At 33.5% G+C, this 19,775-nt stretch overlaps 2 protein-coding genes across 3 annotated transcripts; one reads left to right on the top strand and one right to left on the bottom strand.

Moving 5' to 3' along the window:
• Positions 1-4,786: 4,786 nt before the first annotated feature.
• LOC133699938 (cyclin-dependent kinase inhibitor 7-like) lies at positions 4,787-6,845 on the bottom strand. 2 transcript variants are annotated; one of them, XM_062123461.1, is made up of 4 exons: positions 6,404-6,845; positions 5,767-5,816; positions 5,451-5,636; positions 4,787-5,330 (listed from the first exon to the last, which is right to left on the bottom strand). In XM_062123461.1, the coding sequence occupies exons 1-4, from the start codon at positions 6,713-6,715 to the stop codon at positions 5,261-5,263; spliced, it is 618 nt and encodes a 205-aa protein (XP_061979445.1). In that variant the 5' UTR covers positions 6,716-6,845; the 3' UTR covers positions 4,787-5,260. The 2 variants fall into 2 exon arrangements, with proteins under 2 accessions (XP_061979445.1, XP_061979444.1); XM_062123460.1 differs by having other exon boundaries at positions 5,451-5,639; positions 6,404-6,841.
• Positions 6,846-9,947: 3,102 nt separating this feature from the next.
• On the top strand, positions 9,948-19,428 carry LOC133699451 (uncharacterized). The gene is made up of 6 exons (XM_062122688.1): positions 9,948-9,984; positions 10,218-10,282; positions 10,629-10,820; positions 10,916-10,989; positions 12,915-12,958; positions 19,274-19,428. The coding sequence occupies exons 1-6, from the start codon at positions 9,948-9,950 to the stop codon at positions 19,333-19,335; spliced, it is 474 nt and encodes a 157-aa protein (XP_061978672.1). The 3' UTR covers positions 19,336-19,428.
• Positions 19,429-19,775: the final 347 nt, after the last annotated feature.

Raw genomic sequence — 19,775 nt, 5'->3', positions numbered from 1 at the left:
TTAGTCTCTGAATCCAGTTCAACTACTTCTTTTCCACCTCAGTGTTATCCTAAATATATAGAAGTGCGTTTCTTGCAAGTCATCTTGATGAAATTAAACTATAATCTGTAAAACTGCTATTCAGGTTGCAAGATCGTATGTTTATTTAGGATTTGTAAGGCACATGCCACTGATAGTGCAAGCTGAAACTTACTTAAAACAGTGAAAAGGCGAAGCCCAGTAAAATAATATCAGCAATCACGCCTTGACTGGTGTGTACTTCCCCCCTTTTTTTGATAAAATTGATGAATATTTAGAAAAATAACATGGTTAGTAATCTCTAATACCAATCTCGTTTTTTCTTTCTTTCTTTCAATGAATCGATCATTGACAACCCATCGTTACATCAAATGGCTACGTGGAAAATTACTATTATTGCCAGAAGGTGGCTGCCATATCGTTACAAAAAGGAATGACCTCAGTAACGTACAGTTGCTTCTCTTCATGAGGCTGAACTGGACAAAACTAGGTCAGATCACAGCCCTGGTTCAGGTGAAATTAAGAGAAAGAAGCCAGAGCAAAAAAGGCTGAGATATCCCAAGCAACTGCAGCAAGAAGCGGAAGCAGCTGGGGTGAAAGGCCAAGTCACTTGCTCAAATGGCTGATCATGAAGAGCTACATGAGGCGAAGGAAAAAGAAGCAGAACAAGCAAAGGTTGGTGCAAGCGAGATATAGCTAGGAGAGTACTAGATTAGCCATCACCAGTGTAACACTTTGTTTAGAAGATCTAGTTCTATGAGCTCAGCAAGCGAGCCCACGAAGCAGAAGTAAGAAAAGGGAAAAACCCACGAGCATGCATGTACCAAAGTAGAACCGGTTACGATCGTAGTGTTGTTAGAAATCATCGCTGGAAATAGAAACGCGATTATGAATCGTCTTTATATAGAAACGTGATTATGAATAACGTGTTCAAATAAAAACGCCATTTGTCTTTGGAGGCTTTTGTTCGATGAAAAATAGTTTTTTTGTAAATTATTTTTTAAATTTTTTTATGTTTATTTATTATTAAAAAAAAATTAGTCAATAAAAAATACTTTTCAATCAAAGAAAAATTTGAATTGGTTTTCAAGAAAGTGTTTTTCTTTTATTTTGGACGGAAAACACTTTTTGAAAGTTGTGAAAAATTTAAAAATATCATATTATTTGCTGATTATATCAAATTCAGCCTCAAACTTTTGATTGCTATATATTTTTTTTTTTGAATATTTTTTTTTTCAATTTCATGCCTTACAATTTATTTTTTATATTAACTTTTGTCCTCATTTTTATAATTGTTATTTGCTTTTTCCTTATCATTTTTTAATTGAAAATTTTTATTTATCAAACTTTTATAAATATCATATTATTTGCTGATTATATCAAATCCAGCCTCAAACTTTTGATTGCTATATATTTTTTTTGAATATTTTTTTTTCAATTTCATGCCTTACAATTTAATTTTTATATTAACTTTGATCCTCATTTTTATAATTGTTGTTTGCTTTTTTCTTATCATTTTTTAATTGAAATTTTTTATTTATCAAACTTAATCCTCATTATTGTGATTGTTACTTATTTTATTAGAAATAATTTATGTAATGGTAATTATTATTATTTTAATTTCTTCATCTTTTCAATTTTTTATTTGTTAGATTTGATCTCTATTACTTTGATTATTATTTATTTTATTTGAGATAATTTATGAAATTATATTTTTTTTTTTCAATTTCATTCTCATTCAACTTTTTAATTTGTAAGATTTGTTCCTTATTATTTTAATAAACTTGAAAAAAATAAAACATTAATAAGTTATTTTTCAGCTTATTTTTCATGACATGACCAAACACTAGAAAATATTTTCTAATTTATTTTCTATTACACTACCAAATATTAAAAAATAATTTATTTTCTTAAAAAAATTATTTTTTAGCAAATAAACTAGGCTTGTTTATACCTTTCTTACTATTAAAAAAACTCTTTTTTTTTAAGCTTCAAAACCGGTACAATGCTGTTACCTGAATTTTGAATGATCTAATCAAAGGATACAACAAGGACCTGTCATCCAACAGATTGACCCAATAATTGTCAACTTCTTACTTCGAATCGGACAATTTGGATCTAAAATTATTTTTTTACTTTAAAATATGTATTTTCTTATATATTTTTATACAATAATGTCAAAAATAAATTTAAAAAAAATATAAAAAATATTATTTTTATATATTTTTAAATAAAAAATATTTTTAAAAATAACTACTGTCATATTACCAAACAAATTCTAAATACTAAATACCCTCATAAAAATTTATAAAGAAAGGGATATGGTCTTGAGAATACATTAATAATACATGATTTTTCTATGCTCTACCTTGCAATATCATGCTATTGTTTTGTAGTTTTGTTGGCTTTTTCTAAATTTATATATTTTTTATTAATTTCATACTTCAACATTTAATTTATTCGAGATTTGACTTCATATTTTATTATGATTTACTTAACTTAAGTTTTTTTTTTGTCTTTTATAATTTTTTTATAATTTTATTGTTTAGCATTGAGTTGATTGATAAATAAACTTTATAATTTATTTTGGTTTGTTTTCTGTGAGGTTATTATAGTCTCATTACTTTAGTCGTGGGTTGTCAAGTAAACCCAATTGACTCGAGTTTTTTTTTTGTATTTTTTAATTTTTTTTAATTTCATCCTTCAACATTGAGTTGATTAAGAATTAGATTTCATGATACTTTTTGGTTTTCTTTCTATAAAATTATAATAATCTTATGACTCAGATTATATATTTTGCAGGTAAACCTGAGTAAACTCAAGTTATTTTATTGCATCTTGTTTTTAGATTGATTTTTTTTTCAATTTTACCCTATAATAATGGATTTGTTGAAAATTAAGTTTCATAATTTGTTTTTATTTTCTTTATATAAAGTTATCGTAATCTTATGATCTTGATCACAAGTTAACTTATTTTTCTCTTTTTGTTTATTTTTAGGAGAATATCCAGTTTCATGACTCGGGTTATGAGTTTGACAAGTTAATTTATGTTGTTTTTTTTTTTAATTTTATTCTTCAACACTGAGTTGATTTGGAATTGAGTTTCATAATTTATTTTGATTTATTTTATATAGCATTATCATGATCTTATTATCTAAATTATAAATTTTATAAATTAATCTAAATTAACACGATCTTATTATCTAAATTATAAATTTTATAAATTAATCTAAATTAACACAAATCAATGTAACATATTTTCATTTTAATAATTTGTTTTTTTGCTGGGACACCAATCTAACAATCTAAATACGTTTGAAACACACAATAATGAAGATGAATCTGTGTGTACGTGACTGATCACGCTAACACTTCACTTTAAAATCTTGAACGAGTGAAAAAAAAAAGAAGGAGGGTAAACAAATACAAAAACACGAGGGAGAGGGAGAGGGAACCTTTCTCCAAGTTGACCAAAAAGATACCTGCAAAGATGACGGGTCAATAGAATATTTGTTACTCTTACTTTATGCACAAGGAGATATTTAATTTACCAAAAGGATGTAATTCTCTTTTATTTGTATGTTTTAAAAACTCTAGTTTTTTTAAAAAAATTAATTTTTTTTAAATTAATATGTTTTTGATATTTTTAAATTATTTTAATGTCTTGATATTAAAAATGATTTTTAAAAAATAAAAAAATATTATTTTAATATATTTTTAAATAAAAAATATTTTAAAAAATAATGGTTACCGAGATGCAAAAACAGAAGCGATTCTTCGTTGTAAACCTCATAATTAATCAGTTTCGTAAACAGATAAACTGTAAGAAACAGCAAAATCGAAAGAGACCATACTGATCTCTCGTTAACAAGCAATGCATTCTATACCCCCACAAGGACCATATCTGTTTGTTATTTTTATTATTATTGCAAATAGCAATTTAATTAGTGGCTCATCAGATCCAAAGCCAGCCACCAAGCTATAATACATGGCAAGCACACTGCACGTTCTGCCCTCTTTCTTTCAATCGTCTTTTTCCAAATTTATGAACTTGTGGCTCGATCGCTATGATCTTGCCACTTGTATGTCGTTGTCAATGCCCTTAATCAGCTAGCCAACGTGCAATGTACCGCCAGTCTAGCTAGTTTCTCCATAATTGTTTCCTTCCCTCCTCCGGCGAGCTTTGTGCTTGCTATCCTGATCTGCTCGGTTATCTCGATAACGATTTTTTTACCTTTCTATGGGAAGATGCTGCCGTGCTTTCTTTTAAACGGTGAAGATCTTCTATCCTGTAAAGCTGGCTTCTTGAGCAAGAAATATCTGTTATGCTCTCACCAGTACAATACAGCCAATAATGTCAGCTCTCCGAGGGACAACATATCACAACGTATCCGATCCCCAGAAGCATGTTTCCACCGCGAAGCAAACAAATTAATAATTGATTAGACGAACATGATAAGCCTCCAAATTTACCATTTTCGCCCCTCATGCGTGCGTGCTCGTCTCGATCTGCTCCAGCGTCTCGTATATGCATGTATGGATGGATGGATGGATGGATGATATCTCGAATTTCTAGCTCGAGATGATCTCAATGCAGGAACGGTTTTATAAAGAAAACTCCAGAATTAATTAGAAACCCTTTTCTGTTTGTTTTCATTTAAATTAATAAATTCTTTTAGCCGCTGTTCTAATTTCAAAAAAAAAAAAAACCCCTCCAAGATATATATATATATATATATATATATATATATATATATATATATATATGTTTGCAGAAGAAATCATCGATCATGGCCTGATATTTCAGATAATATTCAAAGATTAAGCAGAAAGGAGACATGGAGGTAACGATAAAAAAAAAGAAGAAGCCTTCTCTGAAAAAACAAACAAAAAAGAGAACTGCCATAAACAGCCAAGCCTAAAGCTCAAACAAAAAAATACTTTTTCCCCATACAAGAACAAAATAAAACCCATCCCATGCCTGCAAGTCCAAAAAACAACCGCCAGAATTGCTACCGTAGTACCCGCCCGCCACTCAAAGTCCTGGGAATTTTATTCAAGAACCTCGTTTCGATCACTGTATGGTATCGGGCTTCAGATATTATATAAATAATGCGAGACCTCCACGAAAGAAAAAAGAAACTGTACAGCAGCAAACCAGACAACCTTCCCTGAAATTGGCAATTTCAATGGTCACGTGCTAGACGAAGGCTACTACCCCTGTAACTCCCTTATCGATCCTCTATGGCTTCAAGCAAATCCACTGGTAGCGACCCTCCATTGGCAAATCCATCACAACATCATAGTTGTACCTGCAAATCTCGAATACAAGTTTGTTAGCAGTTAGTTACTCTTCCGTTCTCTCCACGCTCCTTATCCCACGCCACACCACATAAAAAGTAACTGCCACACTGCACAATAGGACCACTTACTTCTCCGCAAATCTTCTCTGCTCCTCTCTCTCTGCCCCCGTGAAAAACTCGTCGATCTCCGCCTGACTCGGCATTTTCACCGCCTGTGAATCTCTCGGGCGAAGACTTTCCATCTTCTCTATAGCTGCCGGTGTGTCCATGTGATCGGTACCGCTGCCGTGAAAGTCGCTTGAAGGAGTGGTTTCTCTGCTGCCAAGCAAGGGAGGGTGATTTTTAGTTTGGAGAAATGAAGAGGTTAAGGACGGTTTCGTTTTCTGAGACCATAAAGGAATATTAATTAATGAAGCGAAGGTGATAGCTTATAAATTATTTGAACCTGAATTTCCTGTCATTGCACGTTGAGCTTTCCGTTTCGGGACTCTTCGCCTGCAAATATAAATAAGATTTCATAATTATTACTGCTAATTAATGCTAGGTACTCTTATTTAAACACGAGAAACTGAAACTGAAATTTAAAGAATAATGGAAAAGATAGTAACGACCACGAACAAACAAAACTTATTTAATTTTGAAAGAGAGAGTGTGAAATCCTGTTCCCTTCGTTTTCTCGGCAAACAAACAGTAACAAACTGTAAAATCAAACCACGTCACAAATTTTGTATGTCTTTGTTTGTTTAGTGAGAAAAACCTGCGTGGACTGAGAAAAACTTCATATTCATAAAGCTTGTCAAAATCTAAAGCTTCCCGGTTGTTTTTCTTTCTTTTCTCACAAAACAAGCTGCAACACATTGCAAAACTTAAATTCCATGATAGAATCTGAACGAACGCCTCTGTTTGTTCACTGAGAAAAAAAGGAAAGTTTACGCAAACTGAGAAGAGTTTTAAACTCGCATGAGGATTCCAGAAGCATCTCAAATGCTTGTTTATTTTTTCCTCTATTTTCTCTGCGAACAAACAGAAACAAAACATGACCAAAATTTAGCCAACTTCTAAGTTTTGAACTTCAAATTCACCTCTAGATCTAGAAACCTCAAGCTATCCTTCACAACCTGGACCGGTGCATTGCTGGAGCAGCATGAAAGTACTGGAGAGTCGCCGCAGCTGGAAAATCCGGTTAGAACGCCACTGGGATTCGAAGAATTTCCAGGTGAAACCACTTTCTGCGGCGACGTATCGGTGCAACGATGAGGTTGGAGCTTCAAATTCAACGAAGGTGAGTTAAACTCTTCGAAATCAAAATCCATTTTCTTTGAGAAACTTGTGATCGAGGATTCCGGAATCTCAGTTTCTGCTACCCGCGTACTATTTCTCGCGCTCTCTCCCATCTTTTCTTTTTTAAGTTTTACTTTAATTTTGAGTTTGTGGGTGCTTTGATTCTGGTTTCTGAAGAGTGGAGAGAGCGTGAAGTGAAGAGTTAAACACGGAGGCACTGAATGAAGGAAAGCCGTTGATATAATGGACGGGTGAGATTTGTTTTTTTAAATGTTCCCTTTTGACTTGGTCCTGATTACATTGACGGTGATTAGGAAACAACATCGGGATCCATTAGGGAGATCTGGCTGTTGAGAGATTCTTTTGTTGACCAATGAATTGCTAACACGTTAAAATCCATGCCATTTGTGCAGTTTTTGGATTTTTATTTTTTACCTATAGGTTTATGTATTTATGTATTTGTAGCCTGCTAACCCTTCTTACTTGTATCATATCCTTGACCGGTGATCTCAGATAATTCTAATCTCTCTTAAAACGACATAGTTTTCTATCCGTGGTTTTTCATTAAAAAAAAATTACTGAAGTTTTTTCCATAATACTCACAAACTTAAATAAATTAACGTATTATATTCGATTCCTCCCCTCCCTCTTAACAATCACACCTAATCACCTATATATATATATAATAAAAATATTTTAGCTTGATTTAATTTTGATGAGTAATAAACCAGGAGATCGAAGGTTGCCAATCTTAGGTCAAAGTATAAGAGATTAAATTAGGGAAGGTATAAAATTCCATCAAGAATATTATTATGAAAACCTAGAATTTGACCATATACTAATTACATTAATTAGAGGAAGTAATTGAGTGGGATTTATTGCATTCAAGCAGAACTCCTAAGTTTGATTACCATTGTCTGGGTAAAGGCTGTTATGGTTAAATCATTATTATTATCATTATTATTATTATTATTATTATTATTATTATTATAAAAAATTCATTGTGCCAATGATGGAACATAATTATTTGAGTTCCAACCACGAAGACGTGTCTGCATGTTCTTTATTTTGCACGGACTCATCTTGTCAATAAAAATACCAGCTTCCTTAAATGCCTTGTTGCAAAACCCGGCCTACGAGGTGAACCAGAGCTTTATCTGGGTTTTAGATATTAAAAAATTAGATTTGTAATTGGCCTGGTTAAATAAAGGGCTCACAAGATAAACAAAAATTTAAATTAAAAAAACAGAAAAATAACCATAGAGAGAGAATATTTATTTTTTGAAATCAAACTTTTTCATATATTAACTATGATCCAATCGCTTCACTGATTTTAATAAAGTTTAATAATCATGTTTAAATGAGTGATGTTTGTGATGACGACACAAGTATATCTTATCTTTCTGAGAAATTGTTTTTTTTTTCTGATTTTTACATCAATATCTTTACATTCTTTTTATAGAATGAGATTAGTTCTGTTCGAGATTTATGATTGTCTCTTCTAAAATTACATTTCATAGGAATTAAACTTGTATTTTTATCATTGCATGGATATAAAGATGTCTTAAACACGAGATTAACACTTTGTTGGTTTTTGAGGAGTTGTTTGAGATTAATTTATTTTTATATTATTTAAATAATATTTAAATAAAAAATACTTTAAAAATCAATTATTACCGGTAGATTACACTAACATGCACCATCTTTAACATGCACCCTCTAAAGATGTGGGTTCAGATAAGTCTAGCTCACCTAATTCTTTATCGCCAGACCCACAAGCTTATACCGACTGAAGCCTTAATACTGTACAGTTAATGTACGAATCAGGTAGTTATAATTAGTACTGAAACTGAAATTGCTCATGTAAATTTGATGGCAGGCAGCTATTCAGTTATAGAATAGCCAACCTCTCCCATTAACAATTCAATTCTCCCTCATTAAACAACCAGGTTTTATATATATATATATATTAGAGCACGCTTATTTTGCATAAAATATATTTTTTGGTTTTATTCTTTATCATATATTTTATAAAATATAAAATATTTTATAATTAGTTTTTAAGCCTAATTTGTTAATTAAATACTTTCAGCTAATCAACTTTTTATAAAATATTTTATAAGCGTCATTCTATTTACTATACTATCCAAATTATTATTATTATTATTATTATTATTAAACCTTTGTTTTGAAGCTTTCATTAATTTTAACTTTGACGTATAATTTATTAATTGATTTTTTTTAATGTTTAAATCTAAAGATAAACGCTTTAAAGAATTTATTTAGATACACCATGCTGATGCAGAAAAATGTGTTTTTCCTGATTAAGAGAAACACAAGTAGTCTTGATATGGCATTTTCGCACAGTGACAGATTAGATGAGGAATTCTATTTATACATTACTGGCAGATAGATCACTTTAATTCCATATAGAGAGCCGTAGTTTTCTGCTGTATTTGTTTTTCACCGGATATAAATATAGAATATAGTGTTTGATAATAGATTAAATTATATTTTATATTATGAGATTTATTAAAAAATTAAGTTTGAAATACAGTTTTTGTATATGAGTTTTTATATTTTTTTAATTGAGTTTTATATAACTCTATTTGTGTTTATGTTTTCAAAGTTTTTTTGAAAAAAATTAAATTTTTATTTTATTTTTTTCTTTACTTCAAATTGATATAATTTTTATGTTTTTAGATCATTTTGATGCAATGATATCAAAAATAATTTTTTTAAAATAAAAAAAATATTATTTTGATGTATTTTCAAGTAAAAAATACTTTAAAAAACAACTGCATTCACACTTCCTCCAATTATTTTATACATATTTTTTATTTTATATAAACTTCAACTATAATTTTTACAAAACACGTATTTAAATTCAACCAATCACAGCTAATCATACTTTTTTAAAACTTAATTTTTAAAATTATAACCATAAAAACAACATAAAAAACATACACACTCTAAATAGAAGCATTGAGACACTGAGGTAAGTCGGTGATTATGATCATTAAACCTTGAGTGACATTACTAATATTATCAAAGAAACAAATTTTTAACTTTCTAGGTGGTGACTCAGTGATAAAAGTTTGGGACCAAGAGGTTTGCTCCCTCTATGGTTTCAGGTTCGAGCCCTGTGGTTGCTCATATGATGGCCACTGGAGGCTTACATGGTCGTTAACTTCAGGGCCCGTGGAATTAGTCGAGGTGCGCGCAAGCTGGCTCGGACACCCACGTTAAACTAAAAAAAAGAAAAAGAAAAAAAAAAGAGACAAATTTCTATGCACCACAGCAGGGCAGCTCTTTATAGGTTCTTAGTTGTTCTGCTGGGGCACCATGGACTTGCTTTTTTGGCTGGCTCTTTTATGGGCAGGTTCTCTTCTGTTTAACATGGTGTTTTCAGTGGCTTGGCTGGGCGTAACAGGGCCTTTATCTTTCTTCTCTTTCTATGATTGATCTGCGAGCATTTCTCTCGGCTGGCAAGCTTCCTTTTCCAGGAATTTAGGGCCTAACATGCGTTTGACAGTCTCACTTGAGGCTACCCATAAGTTGCTTCCTTAAATCTCGCCATGTTATTGCTTGATGGGTGTTGGATCATTCTGCTAGGTTCTAAGGCTGTTGTTTTGGGTTTCGCAGAGCTGGGGGCGTTTCTCGTTGCCCATGAAAGGTGGGTAGGGCGTTACGGGTCTGGGCTCTTTGAGCCGACATCCATCCATTGAATGCATGTTGAGGTTGGCATATTGCTAGGAATGTCCTTTGTTGAGGGGAGAGTTGTCCTGTTTTTTCTTGGGCGGGAAATATCAATTCATGGTGAGGGATTCTGATGGGTTAGTTTGGCTTTGACTGGGTTAGGTGATTGGATTTTTTTTTAATACTCATGCACTTTCAAGCATGTCTAATCTAAACTGTTCCTTTGTGCTTGGTTTGTGTCATCCTGTTTTTTTTTTTTGGTCAGCATGGCAGGCATACATTGCCCTTTTCTCCTGCCCTTATATAATGCTTTAGGTTCTGCTTTAGGGTGTACTGGCTCTTCTCCTTTTTTGGTTTCTGCTTAGACAGAGGCAGGATGCATCATCTCTTTTTTTCTTCTCTTCCTTAGTTTTATTATTCAAGCAGTTTGGATTGCAGCTTTTCAACTTTGTTTGGGATGGGTTGCTTACACTCCTCTATACTCTTTTCTTGATTTCTTTTGGTGTTGGATTTTCTCATGTAAAAGTTTGATTTCCCCACTTTTTGCCTTTTGTTTTCGATGCACTTCTGCTTTTTTATTCCTCTTGATCATCTGTGTTTTTTTGCTTTCACAGGTTCCAGTGTCCTTTGTGGTCCTCCTCAACATTTTAAGTCGTTTTTTCTGTTGTCTTTTCCGTCCCCTTTCAAGGTAAGTGTGTCAGGCCATTTTCACTCCGTTTTTTAATTTTTTTTGCTCTGCTGCTGGAATTTTGAGCTTTTTCTAGCTTGTTTCGCTGATTTTCTTTGAATTATCCTTCCTGCTGTGAACCGATGCTTTGTTTCATAATTCAATGCTTTATTCTTTGCTGGTATGGGAGTTTCAGAGTAGAGGTGTGTTGCTCCTTGCTGCAAGATATATATTTTCTGAAATGATTTTTTTTGAACTCTTGCTTGAGCTGCTGTGAGAGGTTATTTGAGAAAATATATTTCAGATAGAGAGGTGTGAGCGTCATAGGAAAACAGTCAGTTAAAAGGTTTCCCTTATGGATGTTAGTGGCTAGGTTGGCTGATGCATTGATCTAGTCTCTGTAAATGTTGTTATAAGATTGGTTTATGACGTCTAACCCGTTGTTTAATCCTTTTAATACAGAAATGATTCAGTCAATTGAAACAAGAAAACGCAGGATTGCGTCCCAAGTTTTTGACATTGTAGGGGGGAACTGCATGCTTAGTTGAGGAAATTGCCCTGAGATTGGTGGCCTAAAGTGTTTAAATTCGTTTTGATTAAGATTCAGCCATTAAAAGCAACAAGGTTATGACTTTTATGTTGGACCGAAGGGGATAGGATCTTTTATTGTGAAGTTAATACATGGAATAGACATGGATAGGATTTATTTTTTTCATTTATCATTTTTGCTGACTAAGCTACCTTTCAAAGTTAGCTGAATGTTGGGGTTCCTTTGCTTGTATTGGTTTTCTCCAGACATTTAAGGTGATGCATGTAGGTTTGCGCATTTTCGACAATTTGCGAATTATTTCTACATTTAGAGTCCGCTTAGGGGAGCCTTGAATTCAGGGAATAGGGACTAGCTCATCATCTCCTTATCCGCTGAGAGGTCATGGTGTTTGTTACTTTTTTTTACAACATTACATCAGAAGTTCACGAGGGACTGTTGATCCCGAGACCTGTTACCACTCTTGCTTTATTTTATTTTTTTGTCTTTGATAAAACCATTACCTTTAGCTGCATTTCATCACCTGTGCAAATCCTGTGACACTGTCTCAGGTGTTTTCCGTTACATGGGACAATGATGTTGTTGTTCCATCTTACACAATAAAGGGCATGGCTGGTTGTTGTAGGGAAATCTATTTTGCTTATCTTTCCCTACTGCCTCTATCTTCTACTTTGTTGCAATCTGTCCTTGCGGTTGTCACAGCTGCAGCTGGCACTTTGGCGTCCTGTTTTTTTCCCAACCAGCAGCAATTTCTTAGCTACTGAAAACTCTGCTCCCTTTTGGATGGTCCCATTACAGGATCGTTTTCTTTTAGTTGTTCTGTTGTGGTTTCTCATTCTTTTTAGCTTCATTTTTCCTTGCCTTTCTTTGATTTGTTTTGTAGGCTGTAAGTTTCCCAGTTTTCCATAGATGTCCATTAGTTTTGGGATTTGTTATGGTGTTCACACATCCACTCGGGGTTTCTGTTGAGAATGGAACATTGCTGTCAATGCAGTGTAGGTTGTCGTTGTTATTTTATTGTCAGAGCTGTTTCAGCAGCATGTTCTGACCTGCTTCTAAGAATGTCAGACCACATCGAGCTGTTGATTCCCCCCCTGCAATTTCCGGCCTTTTATGGCAGTTTCAAGCCTTAGGAATTTGATGAATTCTCATTACTTCTTTACACAATTCAGGTCTCTCAGACTTCTTTCAATCAACAGCCATGAAAAAAAGAAGAAGTTATTCACCTTGCGATTTGGTTTTTGGATCTCAATTTATATTAATGCTTGCTATTCAGCTATACACTGTTTATGCAAGCTTTTGGCTTTTTTTTTCCAGCTCATCTTGATTTTTTTATTTGGATCTCATGACTTTTTAACTCCAGCTTTTTTCCCCCCACTGTCTCACCTTGTTTTCTCAGCGACAGGCGTTTGGGTTATCAGGTTTCCTGCTCCCCTTCTCAAGGTACCTCAGGTTTTTTTCCTTAGAGCTTATAGGTCCTCTCTTTTTTTTCTCAGATGTATGCTGTTCTTTCCGTGTCATAATTGCGTCTGCTTGGTTCCTTTATACATGCCTTTCTACACATGCTCAATGCAATGTTATTTTATATTGCTCTACGTTGACTTTTTTTCTTTTTCTTGAATTTCATTTCTTCTTTGTTTGTTGTTTTGCACGCCTAACCTCTGTTTAGTGCTCCGTATTTTTCCTGTTTTTTTCAATGTTGTATGCCTTCTTACTTTCTCTGCTTCTCTCCCTTATTTTCCATTCACAGCCTTTTACTATAGTATTTGGTTTTTCGTCTCTGATAAAAGATCACGACTTGATGTGTTGCCTCCATTAGTTGATCTTTAATTTGTCTGCTTACTTGGCTTGTTTGGCAATCTTACCAAGTACATTTCCTTTGTTTTTTTTTCCCTGCGCAACTCTTTTTTTTTTCTCCCGTTTCATGAATCAAACATTCTATTTCGGTTTTTTCCCCTGCTATCATATGGTGCTGTTTGCGCCAGGTTTCATGTTTAACCCAATTTCAATGACTTATCAAGAAAAGAGATGAGAGTTAGATTCACTTGAAATGCTTTGTTTGTAGGGTATTTTCATGTTGTTGCTTATGTTAGAGTCCGAACAAGTTTAAGCACTTACGCCTCTCAAAATTAAAGAATGAAAGAATGCAACTAAAGCTAGTTTATATATCAAACCATTACAAAAAAAAACAAAAAAATATACAACCCGTGTTTAATACTCCTAAAACACACAAAGAGTAAATCAAGTTTAATTTTTTAATCCTAAAAACTAGTACATTATTAACTAATTCAGTTCCAACAATTCCTTCCTTAAACTGCATTGCTTTCAGCAAACAGTTTACCCACTTGATACCACACATACACCTAGCAAGCTTCTCAGCTTTTTAAATGCATCCATCTTCAAAGCTTTTGTCATAATATAGCAATTTGGTCTCATGAATTTTAATACTTCAACTCAATTATACCTTCTTTGCAAAGCTCACGCAGGAAGTGAAACCTAATATCTATATGCTTGCTTCTGCCATGTATAACTGGATTCTTTGCTAATTTAATTGTAGACAAGTTATCACGGTATATGATAGTAGGTATATCTTGCTTGCAATCTACCCTTTCAAGCACTTTTCTCATCCACACCACCTAACAAGCACAATGAGCTGTAAATATAAACTCTACCTTGGTTGTTGACAAGAAAACCATTGATTGCTTCTTCGAACTCTAAGCAACTACTCCTTATTAAGCATAAAAACCTACGATCATCTTGATCACCAGTATAGTCACTATCAGAGAAGGCCATTAACATTTCATAACTTGCAGCTCCCTTTTTGTAGTAAATTCCCAAGTCCATTGATCCCTTCATATATCTCAAAGCTCTCTTGATAGCTTGCATAATAGATTTGTAGGTCTCTTCATATACCTACTGATCAGACTAACCACAAACATAAGGTTCGATGTAGTTACTGATAAGTACATAAGACTTCATACCATCTGCTTGTATTGAGTCATATCCACTTGCTTTCCATTTTCATTCTTCATTAGTTTAATACCTAGTACCATTAGATTGCAAACTAAATGTGCATTCTCCAAGCCAAACCTTTCTAAAATTTCTAGAGCATATTTCTTTTGACTCAAATAAATTCCTTTATCATTCTGCACAACCTCTACTCCGAGAAAAAACTTTATTTTACCTAAATCAGTCATATCTAACTCCCGTTTCATTAAAGCTTTAAACTCTGCAAACATCTCCGTATCACTTCCAGTGAATACCAAGTCATCCACGTATATGCTCACTATCAGAATCTTTCCTTCTCCTTGAGTTTTGACAAATAAATATGCTTACTTAGACATCAAACAAACCCTTCCCTAAAAAAATATGATTTAATTCTACTAATTCAGGCTCGTGGTGCCTGCCTCAAGCTGTATAAAGCTTTCTTTAACTTGAAAACTTTGTACTTTTCTCTCTTCTTCTCATAACCAAAGGATTGTTCTACGTATACATCTTTTTCTAATTCTCTATGAAGAAACACACTTTTTACATCCAGTTGATACACCTTTCATTTTCTCTGTGCTGTCATAGCTAGAACCATCCAGATTATGTCCTATCTTGCCACTGGTGTGAACACCTCAGTGTAGTCAATCTCATGTTGTTGTGCATACCCCTTTGCTACAAGTCTAGCCTTGTATTTGTCAACTTCCCCCTTCTTATTGAGCTTTGTCTTGTATATTCATTTTACTCCAATCTTTTTTGCATTCTTTGGTAACACAGTTAGTTCCCACGTACCATTTTTTTTCTATTACATAAATCTCATTATCCATGGCTTCTCTCTACTTTTGACTTTTAAAGGCATCTTCATAGGTGTATGGATCTCCAACACCGGTATAAAGTACCATGTTTTGAGTTTTTTCTTATTCAAATAAACCTGCACCTGTGACATAATCCTCCATCTAATATGGTGTTCTTCAATTTTTGGCAACAAAATGATTAGACTTATTGTTTTCGGTTGAGCTTGTTAAAGACAGACTTGTAAAGAAGAATTGATTACTCTAGTTAGCGTTCTTCGGTTTTTGGCAGCAGGTTGATTAGGCTTATTATGTTCGGCTGAGCTTATTGAAGTTGAAGACAATCTTGATTAAAAAAAAAAGGATTGATTACTCCAATTGCCTCATTCTGTTCTTGCTTTTTCTCTTTAATCTCATCTTCATTTTCTTCTAATTCTTCTTTAGTTATATCATTCTCAGCATCTCCCCACTTTAGCAGCACATTGGTAACACTTTCTGTCCAGTTCCACATTTTATTTTCTTTAAAGATTAAATCTCGACTAATCATCACTTTCTTTGTGATTGGATTATATATTTTGTAGCCTTTTGTTTCTTCACTTACTCCCAACAATACATATTTTGAGCTCCTTGAATCCAACTTTGTTTGTTTCACATCCAGAATATATACATGGCCAATGCAACCAAACACTCGAAAGTATTCAACTAAGGGTTTAACACCACTCCATGCCTCTTCAGGTGTGATTTCTTTAACTGCCAAGGTAGGAATCCTATTCAGTACATGTACACATCAGTATACTACATCCAGCTAGAAGTCTTTAGGAATATATTTTTCGACAACATGCTTCTAACTAGATTTATGATCGTCTGATTCTTTCTCTCAGTAACTCCGTTTTGCTGAGGAGTGTATGTTGAAGTTAATTGTCTCTTGATCCCATTCACACTATAGTACTCATTGATTTTTTAAAAAAGTGGATTCACCATCTTTATCAGTTCGTAAATAACCCACTAAAGAACCAGCCTCTTTCTCAACTAAACTTTTGAACCTTTTGAACATATTAAGAGCTTCTGACTTTTCTGAAATGAAATAAACCTAACCCTTTCTACAAAAATCATCAATGAAAGTGATTAAGTACCTATTTTCTCTGTTGGATTTTAGGTTCATAAGTCCATAAATGTCCGAATAAACAAGTTGCAATTTGTTTGAAGCTCTCCAGTTGCTTTTCTTTGGAATATTATCCTTATGTTGTTTCCCAACTAAGCAATCAGCATACACCTTTGTAGGGGCTTTAAGTGATGGCAGCTCTTCAACCATCCTTTTGTAATGTCCTTAAGCCCTTAAAACTAAGATGAGCAAACTTGTTGTGCTATAATTATGTTTCACCATCTTTACTAGTTCAAAAAAGGCTACTGGTTCTTTTGGAGGTATTGTTGCAAGCATAATGAACATTCTGTTAGCAATCATGACTATCTCTATAATGAGGCCTCTAGTTGGATGATATAGTTTGCACATGTTGTTTTGAATAAGTATTGATAGGCCTTTCTCCTATGGTTGACCCATATTTAGCAAATTGTTTTTCAACTATGGGATATAGTAAACACCACCAATCTTTTACATTACTCCAGTTACAATCAGTTTCACACATCCCTTTTCTCATTACTGTCATTCTTGAATTGTTGTCTAGTTTGACTGAATGTCTAAACTCTTCATTTAATTCTGTAAACCACAGTTTATTCCCACTCATATGACTGGTACAACCTGAGTCCAAAAACCATATCTCTTCTCTGGTTAATTTATGAAGTTCCACATATGATATGAGCAACATTTCATCTTCTTCATTCAGTTCTGCATAATTAGCTGCCTTTTTCCAATTAGGACATTCATAAGAAAAATGTCCTAGTTTATGACATCAAAAGCACTCAATGATGGCTTTGTTGAAAGGTTGTCTTCCCCGACCTCTACCTCTGCCTCTGCCTCTGCCTCTGAAGCCTCTATGACCTCTACTTCTACCTCCAAATCAATCATCTTCCTTTGTTTTAGACGTGACCTTGAGAACTTGCTCTTCCTTTTTGCATCCTTTCATTACTTGCTCATGCACAAGCAGGTTGCTTTAAAGCTCATCAATGGTCATTTCAGCAAGGTTATGTGATTCCCCGATAAAGCATGCGACATAATCAAACTTTGTCGTCATGGATCTCAAAATCTTCTCAATGATGATAGTTTGCTCCATACATTCACCATGAGATTTCATCTTATTGGCAATAGTAAGAGTTCTACCAAAATAGTCATCAACACTCTCTCCTTTTTTCATTATAAGAAGCTCAAATTCTATCCGCAACGGCTTGTAATTGAGCTCGTTTCACCTAAGTAGACCCTTAATACTTTTGACGCATGGAATCTCATATTTCTTTTGTAGAATCTTTATTCAAGATTGTCTCTATAATGGTACAATCAATGGCTTGGAAGAGAAAAAATTTTACTTTCAAATCTTTCAGCCTTATGTCCTCTACGGTTTTTTGTTGTGCCTCCGTCTGTTCTGTTTTAGTTGCAATTGTGGGAATTTCAGTCTTGATCAAACTTCAATACTCTTTGGATCATAGGAAATTTTCCATCAGCATGGCCTAATGGTCTAGTGACCATCAAACTTGGAAATAGCTGGTTGAACGAAATTTCCTTTAGTTGTCATGCCTTTGACCTCCTGATGATCTTACCTTCTTCCTTCTCTGCACTCTCTTTGCCTATGATATCCTGATGATCTCACCTTCTTCCTTCTTTGCATTTTTTTTCTCTTCACAAGAAGATATCCCTTCTCTCGATCAGGCCCGTGTGATGAAGCTCTTATACCAATTGTTAGAGTCAGACAAGTTTAAGCACTTAAGCCTCTTATAATTGAAGAATGAAAGACTGCACCTTTATTCAATAGTAAAGCTGGTTTATATATCAAACCATTACAATAGAAAACAAAAAAAAATGGATAACCCACTTTTAACACTTTTACAAATGTGGTTTAATGTGCAAATAATAAATCAAACCTAATCTCTTAATCCTAAAAACTAGGACATTATTAACTAACTCAGTTCCAATAGCTTAGACTTCTTAGGTTTTCTTTCCTTTTCCTTTCGACCCGAGGTTTCATATTGAACCTTTTATCCCATAACTAGCCAACACCAAACACTACAATCTCACCCTGTCATGGAAAACTTATATTAACTCGGCTTTTGAGTTCCTCAATAATGAAAATGGAAAAAATGACTCATTTCCACTGGATGTAGACACATGCTAGTCTATACCTTTGTTTTATGATCCGAGTAATAGATCGTAGATTCTCATGCATGCTCCAAGTGTCGCTATTAGAATTGCCTTTATCTATCATTTCAACTACCCTTATCGTTTCTTTAAATTTTGTTTAGGATTGTTTTATTAATATGTAGATTTAGGTAACATGACTTACAAGTTCCGTCATTACAATGCTCTTTTTTGGTGTGAAAAAATGCTGATGGGTTCATCACAAACAAAATCATTTTTCTCTCTTTGTTGTTTAAATGGGAAAATCAAATTACCTTCTCCACGCCCAACTCCAAAGCTTCTTAATTGCCAAAAGGTTTTAGGATAACAACTATGCATATAACTCAAAGTTTGTTTTTACTTTAATGGGCACTAATGTTAACCACTCTGTTAATGAATATTTAGGACCATATTTCTTTAAAATAAATGGTCATTGCCATCATGTTATGGGTTCCTTTTGCTTAATGAAGAGGAAACACTGAAATTTGCTTAGCTATATATCAATGACATAAGAAATGAGGTCAAAAATCAACTTACACCGTTTGTTCGTGGCTCTGTAACATTGTCCCTAGACAATTACATTGTTTATGGGTTTATGAATATACTTGATAATACATATGATCTTGCTAAAATCTTTTGTTCTGTAAAAGAGTGCTTGGGTTCTGGCCTTGTCCCTGATTATAAACTTTGTTTGCTTAGGAAAAGAGATAGTGACTCTTGACAATACGATGATCCTTCATCAAATGACATTGGAGGACTGATTATTGGGGACATTGGATAATTCTTCTTTGAATGTGACATTATCAATGAGAACTTATGTGGTTTTCTTAAAAAGATCTCCAAATTACATTTGCAATTAATAGTCTTGTAGTACTTAATATTGTTCTTGTATGGTGAAAACAGGTTTGATTGTAACAATTCATATACAAGCCAAGAGTATCGACGAGTAAGAAAATGATAAAGGGACATGAAGATAATTGATCACTGAATCCAAGGAAAATCGGTCACAGTGACCTAACGACAAAATAGACCTGTTATTGTTCCTGTATGGTGAAGACAAGTTTGATTGTAACATTTCATATACTAGCCAAGAACGTCGACGAGCAAGAAAAAGACAAGGGGACCTGAAGACAACTGGTCACTGAATCCATGCAAAATCGATCATAATGACCTAATGATAAAATAAAGATTAATGGAGATT

The sequence above is a fragment of the Populus nigra genome, chromosome 7 (genome assembly GCF_951802175.1).
Source record: "Populus nigra chromosome 7, ddPopNigr1.1, whole genome shotgun sequence".
In the NCBI taxonomy this organism is placed as follows: domain Eukaryota; kingdom Viridiplantae; phylum Streptophyta; class Magnoliopsida; order Malpighiales; family Salicaceae; genus Populus; species Populus nigra.
The sequence above is the reverse complement of the archived record's forward strand: the minus strand, read 5'-3'. Positions and strand labels throughout refer to the sequence as shown.

Coding starts and splice junctions, on each gene's coding strand:
- LOC133699938 (XM_062123460.1), bottom strand. CDS start 6,715: ATGGGAGAGAGCGCGAGAAATAGTACGCGGGTAGCAGAAACTGAGATT. Junction 5,817..6,403: donor TGAGGTTTCTAGATCTAGAG/GTGAATTTGAAG, acceptor TTATATTTGCAG/GCGAAGAGTCCCGAAACGGA. Junction 5,640..5,766: donor TGCAATGACAGGAAATTCAG/GTTCAAATAATT, acceptor CTTGCTTGGCAG/CAGAGAAACCACTCCTTCAA.
- LOC133699451 (XM_062122688.1), top strand. CDS start 9,948: ATGGACTTGCTTTTTTGGCTGGCTCTTTTATGGGCAG. Junction 10,283..10,628: donor TCGTTGCCCATGAAAGGTGG/GTAGGGCGTTAC, acceptor GTTCTGCTTTAG/GGTGTACTGGCTCTTCTCCT. Junction 12,959..19,273: donor TTCCTGCTCCCCTTCTCAAG/GTACCTCAGGTT, acceptor TTGTTTGCTTAG/GAAAAGAGATAGTGACTCTT.